This window comes from Rhinichthys klamathensis, unplaced genomic scaffold (assembly GCF_029890125.1).
Source record: "Rhinichthys klamathensis goyatoka isolate OS25496 unplaced genomic scaffold, OSU_Roscu_1.1 h1tg000169l_1, whole genome shotgun sequence".
Taxonomy (NCBI): Eukaryota; Metazoa; Chordata; class Actinopteri; order Cypriniformes; family Leuciscidae; genus Rhinichthys; species Rhinichthys klamathensis.
Window position 1 is genome coordinate 805,616 of NW_026606700.1, and position 13,530 is coordinate 819,145.

Genomic DNA, 13,530 nt, shown 5'->3' on the forward strand with positions numbered 1-13,530 from the left:
TCATCAAAGCTTTGCACATGAAAGATATATTTGACTGATTTTCGCTGTTCTGCTGCTTGGCAGTGAGCTAAAAGTCTTCAGACTGGATTCTCGCTAATTTCACCCTCTCTCTACATCAATTGTTGATACATAATTTAAAGGCCCAGTGCTTCCATTGATTGAAAATGAGATGAACATTGTAGCAAACACAAAACTGCCTCCAGCAACACCCCCCCTCCACAATCCCTCCGGCAGCCATGTTGAGTCGACAGTTGCAGTTCCCTTAAGCTTGAATCAGGTGGGAAAGCTGAAACTAGCATTCGTTTGGGAGAGAACAGCAGCACAGACGCAAGATGACAGTTCAACGAGCATCTGACGTTAACGCACCTTGATATCGCAAAGCTTTCTGGCTACGAACAGGAAAATCTGTTTGGTCAGACTTAAATTTAGTCACATTTAAGATGTGGAAGGGGGGGAAAAAAGCAAAGACGAAAATCCATTTTGATTTGTCAAAACAAATGTATCACTGCTGCTTGCTTGCTTGACATTTTGCCCTTGTCGCTATATCATCTTGGGACAGAAACATGTCTCTGCAGTAAAAGACATCTCAAAGACATTTTTGTTGCATTTTATATGATATAGAAATACACAGCTGCATCACTGAGGTCATCATGACTTGTCTTGTGTAATGCCAATAGATGGCAACGTACAACTTTATGGCTTCATTTTAATTAGCTTAGTGATCTTCCATCCAAAGAGACAAAAGCTGACTGAACTGTAATTAGATAATGTAAGGTGCAATGAGATAATCTCTATTCTTAATGCTGTTTATCGTTGCATCTAATAGCCTTAATTCGACCCATTTGTACATAAAACACTTAAGGGATGCCTAAGTGCTCTCTCCCAGACAAAAGCATCATTCTGATTGGATTTGCATTAGAGATTCATATTTCGCCTAAGAGGTTGTGTAAAACCATTAGCTTACCTTACCCTGCACAAATGTAAGGCCGGTTTCCTTATGTACCTACCTACTGTGTATTTTCCTGCGTGTTTTACAAGGAAAAGTAAATATTGCTTTTTTCCCCCTTCTATTTATAAAGAACTTATATTGATATGGGGGGGAAAAAAAGGTAATTGCGAGATTTTTAAAATAACCTTCCATTTTGGGATACAAAATCACATATTTTAAGTTGAAATTTAACTAATCTGTGACATACACTGGCGTTCAAACGTTTGGATTCGGTAAGATTTGATCAAAAAGCCTGCATTTATTTGTCAAAAATTCAGTAAACAGTCATATTGTGATATACAGTATACCAAGTTCTGTCATGAAACTCTAGATGGCTAGATGGGTCCTTAATGCAACCTGATGATACATTGCACAAGCCAATGAGCTTGAGGCTCAACATTTAACTAGCTGGTAAGCGTAGCAGTTTGCAGCACTCTTTCAGAGTTCCTCTGAAACCCTCCACCTTCCCTAGCTCCAGCTGTATAGATTTGGCAGTAGCAAGTCCTGTACTTGCTCTGCAGCAGCAATAACCAACAACAGCAATAATCAACAGTATGCCAGTAGAAGCAGTGTAGCAGATCTTTTCAGCCAAGACCAAATACATTAACATTGTTATATCCATTACCATGCTAAAAATCGTTTTAGAGTTGTCATGATAAATTATAATTTTTGTAATTAAAATATATTTACTGAATTTTCAATAACAAAAAACAACCATAGCAATACAAAAAAACCACACGCAGTCCCTCACCCAACTATAACAGGATAAGTACAGAATACAATACATTTCAACCGAATCATATGTCATAATACAGACATAGGCCAAAACAAAAGTAAGCCTTAACTAGGTCCAATAAGTTAAGGGAAGTAATACAAAAATATAGGAAAATCAGGGGGATGATATAGGAAAATCAAGTCATGCGCATAGTAAATAATGTGTGCTACTAACTTGACGATACACAGCTCAACTGGGAAAAACAAAAATAATTGTGCAGTGTAGACAGTCAATCAATGGAGACTGTATCCAGTACAAAGATTTAACATGCTCTAAAAAGGGTAAACAAATTCTTGAAAATGTAACCATGGAACCACGAAGGCAGTGTTTAATTTTTTCAACGTTCACAAAAAAATAGGGCATCTCTTATCCACTGAGTATGAAAATATAATAATTAAAAAAAAACTTTTTTTTCTATTTTAATGTATTTTAAAATGCAATTTATTCTTGTTATGTCAGCTATATTTTTAGCAGCCATTACTCCAGTTTTCAGTGTCACATGATCCTTCAGAAATCATTCTAATATGCCGATTTGGTTCTCAAGAAACATTTATTGTTATCAATGTTGAAAATAGTTTTGTTGTTTCATATTTTTCTGGAAATCTTTATACAATTTTTCTCAAGATTCTTTGATGAATAGAAAGTTCAAAAGAACAGCATTCATTTGAAATAGAATTTTTCTGAAACAATGTAAAAGTCTTTGTCACTTTTGATCATTTTAATGCACTGCAAAATAAAAGTCTCAATTGTGAGATGAAGTTGCGATTAAGAAAGTTGCATATGTGAAATTTAAAATCTCATTGTGAATTATATAAAATTGAAGATAATTGCATTGATAGATGCGTTTTCTGGAGTTCTGAAGGCACAGATTCCATGTGGGCCGGCACATTGCTAATGCCAGTCGAGAAACCAATTTGATCATTTACCCAATGTCTTTACCAACTCCTTCCCTAGTAAACCCTACACTGTAAATCCATCTGAAACTGTGCGTCTGTATTTTGCTGTGCCAGGCTGGCGACAGCTGGAAGACACAGGAATCTCCCGCCCCCGTTCCCCCACTCTGCTGTGCCGGAGCCTGCGGCGTGTTGGCGTGTAGCCTGCAGTGTGTGGGCTGTCTGGGAGGAGTGTGCATGTGGAAACGAAAGGAGCCCCTGTAAATCTGGGACACCCCAACGAAGCGACGTCAGACCCCGCATATTAGATGACAACACTGGCAGCAACCCCAGGGAATGCTGAGATCCCACGCTCTCTTGGAACTGCTGGAGCTGCATGGAGCCAGTGGCTAATGCCAAGCTAACCGTAAGGTAATGTTTGTAACTAACCTCAACAACACTTCGTGGGCTAGTAAAAATGCTAGGGGAAAAAAGAACAATAAAGTTTGCAGTGTGTGTGAGATCATTAATGGAAATATTGTCCGGATTTAAGATTTTTTTTTGCCGTTTAAGCTTGGTTCTGGATCATATAGATCAGTTAATAAAAAAAAATTCCAATTCAACTTCCTGTAAGATGTGGCCAATTCACATTTATACTAAATAACTAAAAGGGCGCCAATTATTTAATCCTGAATTTTGCCCAACTTATTGTTGCCGCACAACAGCTAACCACAAGGCCACGGCTCCAACTCAGGTACATGATTGCTTAAAGAATGTCAGCAGCAAAAAAAGAGAAAAGAGAGAAAATAAAGTCAAATTTTCCCCATGCACATTTTTATATAACCCAATAGAGGGTAAATAGCCTTTAAAAAAAACAAATAAAACAGAAGGTGATTAGTTTATTCCTGTGCTCATGTTTGTCAGCAGCTTTGAAATGGTGACAGAAAGTTCATTGTCAAATGATGTAAATGAGGTCTGAATAACAACCTATCATTTACTTTGTTTACTCCAGGCTGAGCGCGGAACACATCACGGCACTGAATTATGTGAGGAAGTCAGTGTTCCCTGCAATCACTATGGTAGCTAATTCCTGCTATTGTATCAGACTTTTCCCCACTACCAATTTCAGCTGTACGGTTGCGCCATTTAGATGCTGTGTTGCATGTGTTGGCTCGTTTAATTCGGCCTAATGCTGTTTTTAACAGGAAATGACAAAACATGGGAAACAGTTCATGTTTTATTTCTACAGCATCAGATAAACACGGCGCATGTTTGACATGGTGGTTTTTCACACGTTCGCAGCAGTCTAACACTTACTGAGGTGTTTCAAACCTCAACGTGCTTTTGCAAACATCAAGCACAATGAATTTTTCATGCCACTACATCTGCTTTTCCCTGGAGTTTTTCATCAGTGTGATTGTGTGAGTTTCAGCACATCTGCGAAGGACTGCTAAGATGTCTTTCTGGTTTTAAATCACATGCCGTTCTTAATTTGCTGGCGGGCGGCGCAGGCTGCACTCTGGTCAGTGTAGAGACAGAAGCCATATACAGCTACATATTGATGTCGGCTCAGCTTGGCGCTAGGGTTAGCACGCGCTAAGCTTGGCAGCAGACAGCGGACACCGCGTTTGGGTCAGCAGCGTGACAGATGGTTGGGTGCTCGGCGTGCGAGTGGGTTGTGTACCTGAACAAGCAGTCGCACAAAGCAGCTTTGATGTAAGCTACATAAGTGTTAAACACAGAGCGAACTGATAGCAGCACCGCCGCCTGCGCCAAGCCATTAAATACCAACAATGGCATCTGTGGATTGGACAAGAAAGGGAAAATAATGAAGCAAAATGGCAGGCGACAAAGTAGGCTGGGAGCGATAGCATGTGCCGGTTGCTTTTCTGCTACACAGGGAGAGGCCTAAACCGCAGGGGGGGTGGTGCGAGGGGGGTTGGCGCTGTTTCTCAGAAGCCATTTTTAATCGTGCGGTAATTATTTACTGCTTGAAGAATATGAACAGAAGATTATCTGCAGTCGCTCTTTTCCCCCCTCTCTCCTCATCAGATGGAAAATCACAGATGCAATCAATTCACGTCCTTGCCTGAGTGTGTCCTTTTTCTGCCGTATCATTATAAACACAATTGTGTTCATTTTCACGCAGAAAAAGGATCCGCCGTGTCGAAAGCCTGACAAGTATCCAATTCTTTTCCCCTTTCAAACCGCCGCTCAATCAGTCTTTTCCATTTTGCTTTGTGCTGATAGCCAGAAGCGTTAACACTTTTTTTAATGTATTCCATTAAAAGTTTTCATTCAATATGATTCCTGGCTCACAAGAAAATCACCATTACTCCCTATGGGCTATGTGTTTATCCTCATTATTAGCACAGAACGGGGTGTTGCTGAGGTAGCAACACTGTGCTGGGGATGTGTGCATTTAGAGTAGGGGATTTTCAGCTTGATATGAACCTTTAAAAACAAAAGCTTTCCGCTAAGTTAGCAGCATCGCCATCTGCTTTATTCTGCATCTCGACACAATCCTTGCGGTAATGACTTCTGAAATGCTTTCCCCACTGAGAGGGATGTGATAAAGCTGTTTCTGCTGACAGTTTACATAATCGCTGATAAATATTGGTCCACTGTTTTTTTTTTTAACTCACAGAGTGTAAATTATTGTTAGAATTATTTTTGTGCAATGAATCAACAATTTAAAAAAAAAATCAGAGGTGAGTTTTGTTTTTGGTTTGTAAGTACATTTGTGCATTCTTAGCATATACAAAGTTGTTTCTTCAGCTATAGGGAATTATAATTATATGAAGGTCATATTAACACTGTTTTGGAAACTTTATAGTGCCTTCATAATGTATTTGTTGCTTTTTTTCAAGTGCCCCTGTTTTTGTACATATTTTATTATTTCAATCATTCAATCTTAAACATTGGAAATTCACTATAAAAATATATTTTTTAATTTTTTTTTTTTTTTTAATTGTAAATTTCCCTTTTGAATAGACTACTTTTATTTTTTGTCATTTACTCTCCTATTAATATGAAATATTTGAATAATGAAATATTTAATAATGTGTATTTAGGATAAATCACTCTAACTATGAAATTAGCCTTAGCAAGACAAAGGAGTTGGCCATTTTAATCCTAAAATGTTTAAAAGTGTCATTTCCATCTTTCAATGAATGGTGTTTGATGCATGAAAATAAAATTTTGGACATTGTTAGTACACTAGGTTGTAAAGTATGTTTTAAGGTATTTCACTTTCTAAAAGGCTGCTGGGCCAAAAGTGCCCATAGTTGAAGAAACATCCGTGCGTGTATGACAACATTAATTAAAAGATTGAGCCTCAGGTCTCCGGTGTATTCAAGTACAGCTAGAGGTCAGAAAGAAGATGATGAGAGAGCATGTGTGCATGTGAAAGTGCAAGGAGAGGAAAGAGAAGGACGGATAAACAATCTGGGGTGGCACTTTGGCAAGCGGCAATCACCCGGGTTTGACAGGGCAAGAGAACAGTAGCCGTGGCAAACGGTACATCACTGCATTGCGTCTCATCAAAGCTGACAGGAGCGGGGGAAGGGAAAAAAGGAAAAGAGGAAGCCTGTCTGTTACGTGCAAAGGCCCAAAGCTTCTCACCTTGTCGAGGGAGCCGTCTCTCTCTAGCTTTTCAAGTGCTGTGTAAAAGGCTCTCTCGTACGTCAAAATTCTTTGAAAAGCTGAGAAGTGACTTCTCGTCGACGTCCATACCCTATAGATGAAAGCCGAGCGGAGAGCTCAGGAAGGTTGATCTGGTCAAATATTATGACATCGAGGTTCAGATACAATCTCTGATGCCCCGCAATCTATTTTGAACCCCAGACAGCAGCTAATGACGGCAGCAGAGAGAACTCGCAGTCTCCTAGCTCGCTCTGCTTTTACAATGATCAAGAAGCGATTTGTTAGCTTAAAATTCTGAACTGGGAAATTGCACCCCTGGGATCCCAGAGCAAAGAGTGCAGTACAGGGAAGAGCCATATTTATGATGCACTATGTGTTACCGAGCCTGAACAAGGACAGAGCGGTAAGACAGTGAGTGATCCTGGTTAACGTTATCTTTTCACTTACACAACCGTCAGTTTAATAAAACGCGTTCCATTTGGTGTATGTGAGGATTTCCTGAGACTTTAGTGAATTTCACACATGTAAAGACTGAAAAAGGAGCATGTGTCAACTCTCATGACGATGGTTCTAATGACAATTCTCTTGCCCGACCATCTGACTGCCTGGCAATGAAATCCTACAAAACCTGTGGTCAAGAGCCAAGAGTCTCTCTGTCTCTCTCTCTCTCTCTCTCTCTCTCTCTCTCTCTCTCTCTCTCTCTCTCTCTCTCTCTCTCTCTCTCTCTCTCTCTCTCTCTCTCTCTCTCTCTCTCTCTCTCCCCTTTTGTCTAAAAACCAGTGGCTTTAGGCCCGGCCCTGTTTTAATGAGATTATCCAGAGCGAAGTGTCACTAAGTAGGATATAAAATGGAGGCCATTATCTGGCATTATTTCTGAGCAGCTTCGCCATCCATCTGCTTACCACCCACATAGTCACTACGGTGGGATTAGAACTCTTATTAGCAGGGGAGTGCTGCTTAAACACCTCTATGTCCTCTTTCTCTCTCCCCCTTTCTCTCTGGGCACTGTAAACAAAGAATAGCCCTTCTCATCCAGTGTTTCCAACTCTGGAATTTCCCTGAAATTGCGGTTTGACCTGATACAACTGCGTCGAGCAGACCCATTTAAGTAATGATTCCAATGTAAGACTTCATTATTAATTTCATTTGTCCTATTAAATATTCAACAGTGGAGTAAAAAAAAAGCAATTTTTGTGATACAAGGTTGCTGGTTTTGGATGGACCTTCAAAATGCTGAATATTCTCAAATGACTTTGTTATTTAGATTTTTTTTATTAAACCTAAAATAATTTAATTATTATTTAGTTGACATTTTAAAGATCGCATGGTGCTTGCCTCATTTTTAAAAATGTTTCTAAACATATTTCCATATATGCTATAAGCATATAAATATTTTAGTAAATCTTGTAATTAATATGATTAACATTAATAGACAGCTGAGAAAAGTTAATGACTACTTCCGTTCCAACCAAAGTGGCTCCCATCCCAAAGTTTCCCTTTTTAACCTATGATACCCAAGACATTGTGCCTCTTCTGCCTCTACTACACACAGTTCATTATGCAAATCAAATGCAATTTTTGTTTTGTTCCCCCCCTCCTTATTATTACCTGTGATTTTGTCTCGAACCAGCTTGCAGGACTCAATCTCGCCAATGCTGCCAAAGAGGCTGCGGAACTCTTCCTGGGTCATGTTCTGGGGCAGGTAGTTGACGATGAGGTTGGTCTTGCTGTCGTCATTAGGGCCGCCGGTCTGCATGGGCGAGGGGCAGCTGCGGCTGTTGCTGGAGGGCCCGTTGGCCGTGCCAGAGTTTGGCCCATTCGTCACCTGAGGCTCCATGTTGCTGATTATCTGCAGACAAAAGAAGGTTTGAAGGATGTGGCATCTGAAACGTATGCAGTTTACTAATTCCTCAAAGAATATTATGATATTAAACCATTTAGAAAAAGCATATTTTAGTATTTACAAATCGGATTTACTATATATATATTGATTGCTTTAAGAAAATCTGTGGAGTTACTGACATCCGGGATAAAGGGGTTTGGAATAATCTGGTGTATGTAGCTGCAACTACAACTATTAACTGCAAAACCTCACAGACTGACTCTAAATAATACAATGCATGACACACTTACTGAAAAACTGTTTATGCATCTCTAGACTTTCACTAGCTTTCTTCCACTCTCCCTCCCCCTCGCTGTATTACTGATATTTTTGAGTTTGGCTGTGCGTTTTGATGGTTGGCTCAACCTGACAGGGTAACAATGTGAGCCCTTCAGTGTGGAACGACTGTCATGGCGAACAGCGTTTGCCACTGGTTTAGCTGTGCGCTTTTAAGAGCAGGTGTTTGAAGAGAAGCTTGCTGGCCCTGGGGAAGAAGGAACAGAGGAGGCCCCAGTCTGTGCTGCTTTTCAGCCTCAAACTTTTTATTTCAAGATTGTTCCACACCGCAGTTAAATGTATTCACCCATTTGCATAAAGCATGTTTGTGTGTGAGCGCATGTGTGTTTAATTTTGTCACCCGACTCTATTTGAGGGGGCTGGGTGACATCTGGAATCGTGTCATATTCTAACTGTCACGAAGGTTGAAGATATGCGTGCGAGTGAGCGTGTGTAAGCGAGAGCAGATTAGGGGGTAAGTCTTCATGGTTGCAAAAGCAAAACTCCATGAGCTTTTCTCAGGGGAACAAACAACAGCTACATCAGTCAGAGGAGCATTTTGCTTTAGCTTTTACACCTTTTATGACACTAGACTGACCTTCTCCGACTGTCTGGACAGCCATGGCAAAGCCTAAAACCGTGTCCTAACCAGACGTGATGTGACAAAGTGACACTATATTTTGTCTGCCGCTTGGTTTTTATTTCTGAGCTGTCATTTCGAGTACCCCAGAATGCGCTGAAATATTACTGGACCAAAGTTCTGCTCCTCATGAATATTAAACAGAGGAGGAGAGACTAAAAATCATGAGAGGAATTTTAGAAAATACAGTCTGGTTGGAATCTTTGCAGATTCTTGTCACATCGAGGTTAGGATACGGTGTAACTCTGTCCCATTGTATGCTGTGTGCTTTAGTGTCAGTCTTTTAGGAACATTCCATGAATGTTCTCATTGGTAGACAAAAGTCTTAGACCAAAAAGAGGATAGAAGAAGGAAAAAACTAAACAAACTAATAAGATTTAAACCAGCAAGCGTTAGCTGATTATAGCTTATTCGAAGCTGATTCTGTAAGTCAACCATGTTTAATATTCATTTTATTTTCCTCTCTGACTGGATGTGGCATAATTCAGATCAAGATCTGCACTGAGAGAGTGAAGGAAAAGCGCTAATGTTTCCTGCTGATAGATTCAAGAGTGGAAAATAATAGAGATGAGGAGGAGAAAAAAATGGATCTAAGCTGAAATTCAGCTGCACTTATTTTTAGCTCTTCAAAAAACTGCACTGCATCTGCACTCTGAAGTTTGACTCTCTTTTATCAAAGTGGGAATATTTAGAAAGGTTAACAATTTTTCCCCATCTGACACTACGCTCGTGTTTGCACTTGGAGTATTTTTTAGAAACACTAAGGCACAGTAAAGAGGATGCTAAAACCAAAGGTATTTAGTTGTGTATGATGAGAAACCATCAAAAATAGCTGAAACATTTCTCAGTCTCCCTAAGTGATCTTTAAATTCAATGTAATATCAAAATTGACCCTATTTACTTCCTTAATGCCTGTTTTGGGTCTTGATTGAAGTCTAAAAATGTAATAACTGGCTCTTCCTCTGAAATTACTTTCCTTTTCCTATGGCATCACTTATGCTGCATGACCTATTGAACAATGTTAACCAATAGCCAATAGCAACTATATAAAAGAAAAAAAGGAAAAAAGTGCGTATATATATATATATATATATATATATATATATATATATATATATATATATATATATATATATATATATATATATATATTACATGGCTCTGTGAAATACTTGATTCTGATTGGTCAATCGTGGCATCCAGCGGTATGTTATCCCCCGAAAACAACCGGTAAGAAGTCAGTGCTTTATGCTTGCTAGGAACGGCTTTTCCTTGTGGAAGTTTTGAGTTTGGTGAGCTAATAAAATATTAAAACTCAAATCAATATTTTTTGTACAGTTACTTAATTTTCATCCAGTATCGCAGACTCGCTCTCTCTTGTTTCATACAAACGCAGGTGAAATACCGTGTAAGGACTGTACCGTATCCTCAGTGTCCGTCTAGTTTGAACTTGCCGCTTGCTAGCAATTGCTTTCTCCACGTTTAAAGAGCTAATAAAATATTTTGACTCAATATTTTGAATGTAATAGAAACTGCTTTCTCCACGTTTAAAGAGCTAATAAAATATTTTGACTCAATATTTTGAATATAATTATTTACTTATGTGGCAAGTAGCCGTGTAATAAGCGGAATAATGCTTGTCGAGGTTTATTCTGCAATAACTACTGGCTGGATCTACATATATATATATATATATATATATATATATACTGTACATTTAATAAATATCATGTTTCACTTTATTACATTGTTACAAAAAAGACAGATGCCCCTTTTTGGATCAATTGCTGTGCCTCTGTTTTTAGTCTTTGTAGACGTTCACATTTTTCCGACGTGACAAATAGAAAAAAAGCTGCCTGCAGCCTATAGGAGGCTCATCTGCAAAGCTCTCAGGATATGCATGTAAATGGATCCTGTTCCGCACTTCTCTGCAGAAAAGGGGGATGGAGCGACACAAAGGGACAAAATAGCCATCGCCACAGCAGGTTTTGATTGATGTGTGTGTGTACATGTTTATTTCTGTGTGTTTTCATCTGTGTGCATGTGTGAGGGGAAACGTATTAAGTCTGTTTGCAGCTCCTGCGGTGCACTGTTCTTTCAGGGGAAAAAGAAATGCTCAAACCTCATGGGATAAGAGCTTTGAATATTCCAGAGAAGGAACCGATGGAAGTGGACACCTTTCATTCTGGTTCCAGGGACCTGTTGTGTCTCGATGGCCAATTAAAAACCTTTCTTTCCTTTGTGATCCTTTCACTAGCACTCATATGCTGCCTTATTATTTTCCTATAGTTGAACTACCTAGTTGTCATATTGAGAAGGGTAATTGTTCTTTTACATACTCACTATTGCTGGACATTTGCCCCAGACTCTGACAGGGGTCAGTGTGGTGACTTTCCTTTAACTACTGTTCCTGAGTAGTTAAGATTAGATTGAAAGGCAAAAATGGCAAACGCAGTAAATAGACTTTATTGTAAGGATTTAAATACACAGTACACAATTGAGATAAAATACACAATATAGCAAAGGTTTCAAGGACTATATATATTTATTATTTTATTAACCAAATTCATTAAGAGTCTTTCTTTCTGTAGAAGATATAGTCTGTGAAACCCATGCAATATTGTGCATTTTATCTCAGATGGTATGCTTTATTGACCAATCAGCATGACTTGAACTATCCGTTTTTATATAAAATCTATTTGGATACTTTTTGTGTGATGTAGAATAGCTTTTGGGCCTGTCAGCAAACTTGAACATGTAAAAGGGAAGAAAGCAGCTGTGGTTAGGCAAAAAAGGTATTCTGCTTCCCCCAACTCGCTCTTTTTTTGTTGCTGTTTACAGCAAGGTTTGGCTAGTTATATTGGGCCATTTAGCATGGGGATCATGTGTTAACTGAGCAACTGCCATTGATATTTGGTGATATAGATGGGAATGCTTACGAATAGCTTTGTCCAGGTTTTGCAGAGTCTAGGGCTGTCACAGAGAAAGATATGATTTCTCAGGATATCTATTTCAGTGATATCTGGCAAGAAGTAGGGAAATTTAATGAGTGGCATACATAAATTGTGCTTACAGCACCTTTAACTGAACAGTACAGTATAAACTATTGTGGTTTGGATGCTAGCCTAGCTGGCTCTATCTGTTTGTGCTTTAGCTGTAGAAGGCAGGGAGACAGTTAGACAGACAGACAGGCAAGGCAAGCAGACAGGCAGACATGCTAAGCCATCACAAAGGCCTTGGTGTCAGCCGGGGGACAGACATCATCTTCCCTTTGATCCAACTTAACAGTAGCCCCAGATTAAATTCCTTTATTTTTTCAAACGCAATGGCAGATATGCCGACTGTTTCTGAACGCTGCTCGGCACGGCTCAGGCTACGAGCGTGCGCGTCTGTGTGTGTGTGTGTGTGTGTGTGTGTATGCGGGAAGGAAGAGGCTCTGCCACTCTGTCTTACATAAGTGCCTTAGAGGATGTCAGGACAGGGATAAAAATACAGGTTCAACCAGTCCAATGTCCCTGAGTCACGCAGAGCCAGAGGTGTGTGTGTGTATGTTCACAGCACTGCAGATAGATGCATTTCGGTGTGTGTCCTGATACCTGCCATTTCAACATGGCACTTTAATGGCCTTATTAGCTAAGATGATAAAATGTCAGGCTTCTATTCTGATGTGTGTTTTTACTGGTAATGCTCTCCAGTTATTACCAGAGCCTTCTGATGCTAGTGCTCCCTCCTATAGATGTCGGCTCTTATTTATGTGGACCTGTGACAGCTAAATCTAGGAGAAAACAACACCTTCAGGTGAAATTCAAGGTGAAATAAAGGGATGCAATACAAACCAAATGCAGAATCAATCTTTTTTTTACATTCTTAAGTGATTCCTTATGCATTTATGTAATTTTTGTACTTGCACAAGACACTCAAATGTTGCACAGACATTATAGATATTGACAATACAACATCCATCCAAAATATATTATCAAGTAACACTCCTAATAACAATTACAGTAATAATACTAATAATAAGTTATATTTAAAAAGTATCATTAGGCCTGTTTTACTCTTCCCCTGCACACACCCTCCCTCTCATAGCACAATTTCATAGTAGCAATATGTCTATTAATGGGGTAAAAATGGCAGTTAGTGGGCAGCAGTCTCCTTACCATCTTTGGCTGTGTCAGCAGTCCCTTCTCAGCCCAGCCCTGGAGCTGCGGCAGGTCTGCCTGACGCCACTGAGTCTCTGTCGATCCCTACGGGAGGGGGGCAGGGTCAATATTCAAACATGCCCATTTTCTCCATACCAAACAAACACTCCTGACGGTCTCCAGGCACACTAAAACACACAGGTGGCTTTGGACTCGAAAGACACAATCGTTTAAATTTAGTTGGGTTTTATATATAGTATAATGAAAACGGGTGCTATAAGTGCATGCAGAGAACGGGTGATATATAGAA

At 39.5% G+C, this 13,530-nt stretch overlaps 1 protein-coding gene across 11 annotated transcripts in view; it reads right to left on the bottom strand.

Annotated features, from left to right (window-relative positions):
- The window catches only part of elavl4 (ELAV like neuron-specific RNA binding protein 4), a 79,766-nt gene that overhangs the window by 33,569 nt on the left and 32,667 nt on the right, over positions 1 to 13,530 (bottom strand). For 9 of the 11 annotated variants that reach the window (XM_056259588.1, XM_056259585.1, XM_056259589.1 and 6 more), the window contains 2 exons: positions 13,239 to 13,325; positions 7,889 to 8,129 (listed from right to left, as the gene is read on the bottom strand). In XM_056259588.1, coding sequence (XP_056115563.1) covers positions 7,889 to 8,129; positions 13,239 to 13,325 — 328 coding nt within the window. The remainder of the gene's footprint in view (positions 1 to 7,888; positions 8,130 to 13,238; positions 13,326 to 13,530) is intronic. The other 2 variants (XM_056259595.1, XM_056259596.1) reach the window with 1 other exon arrangement.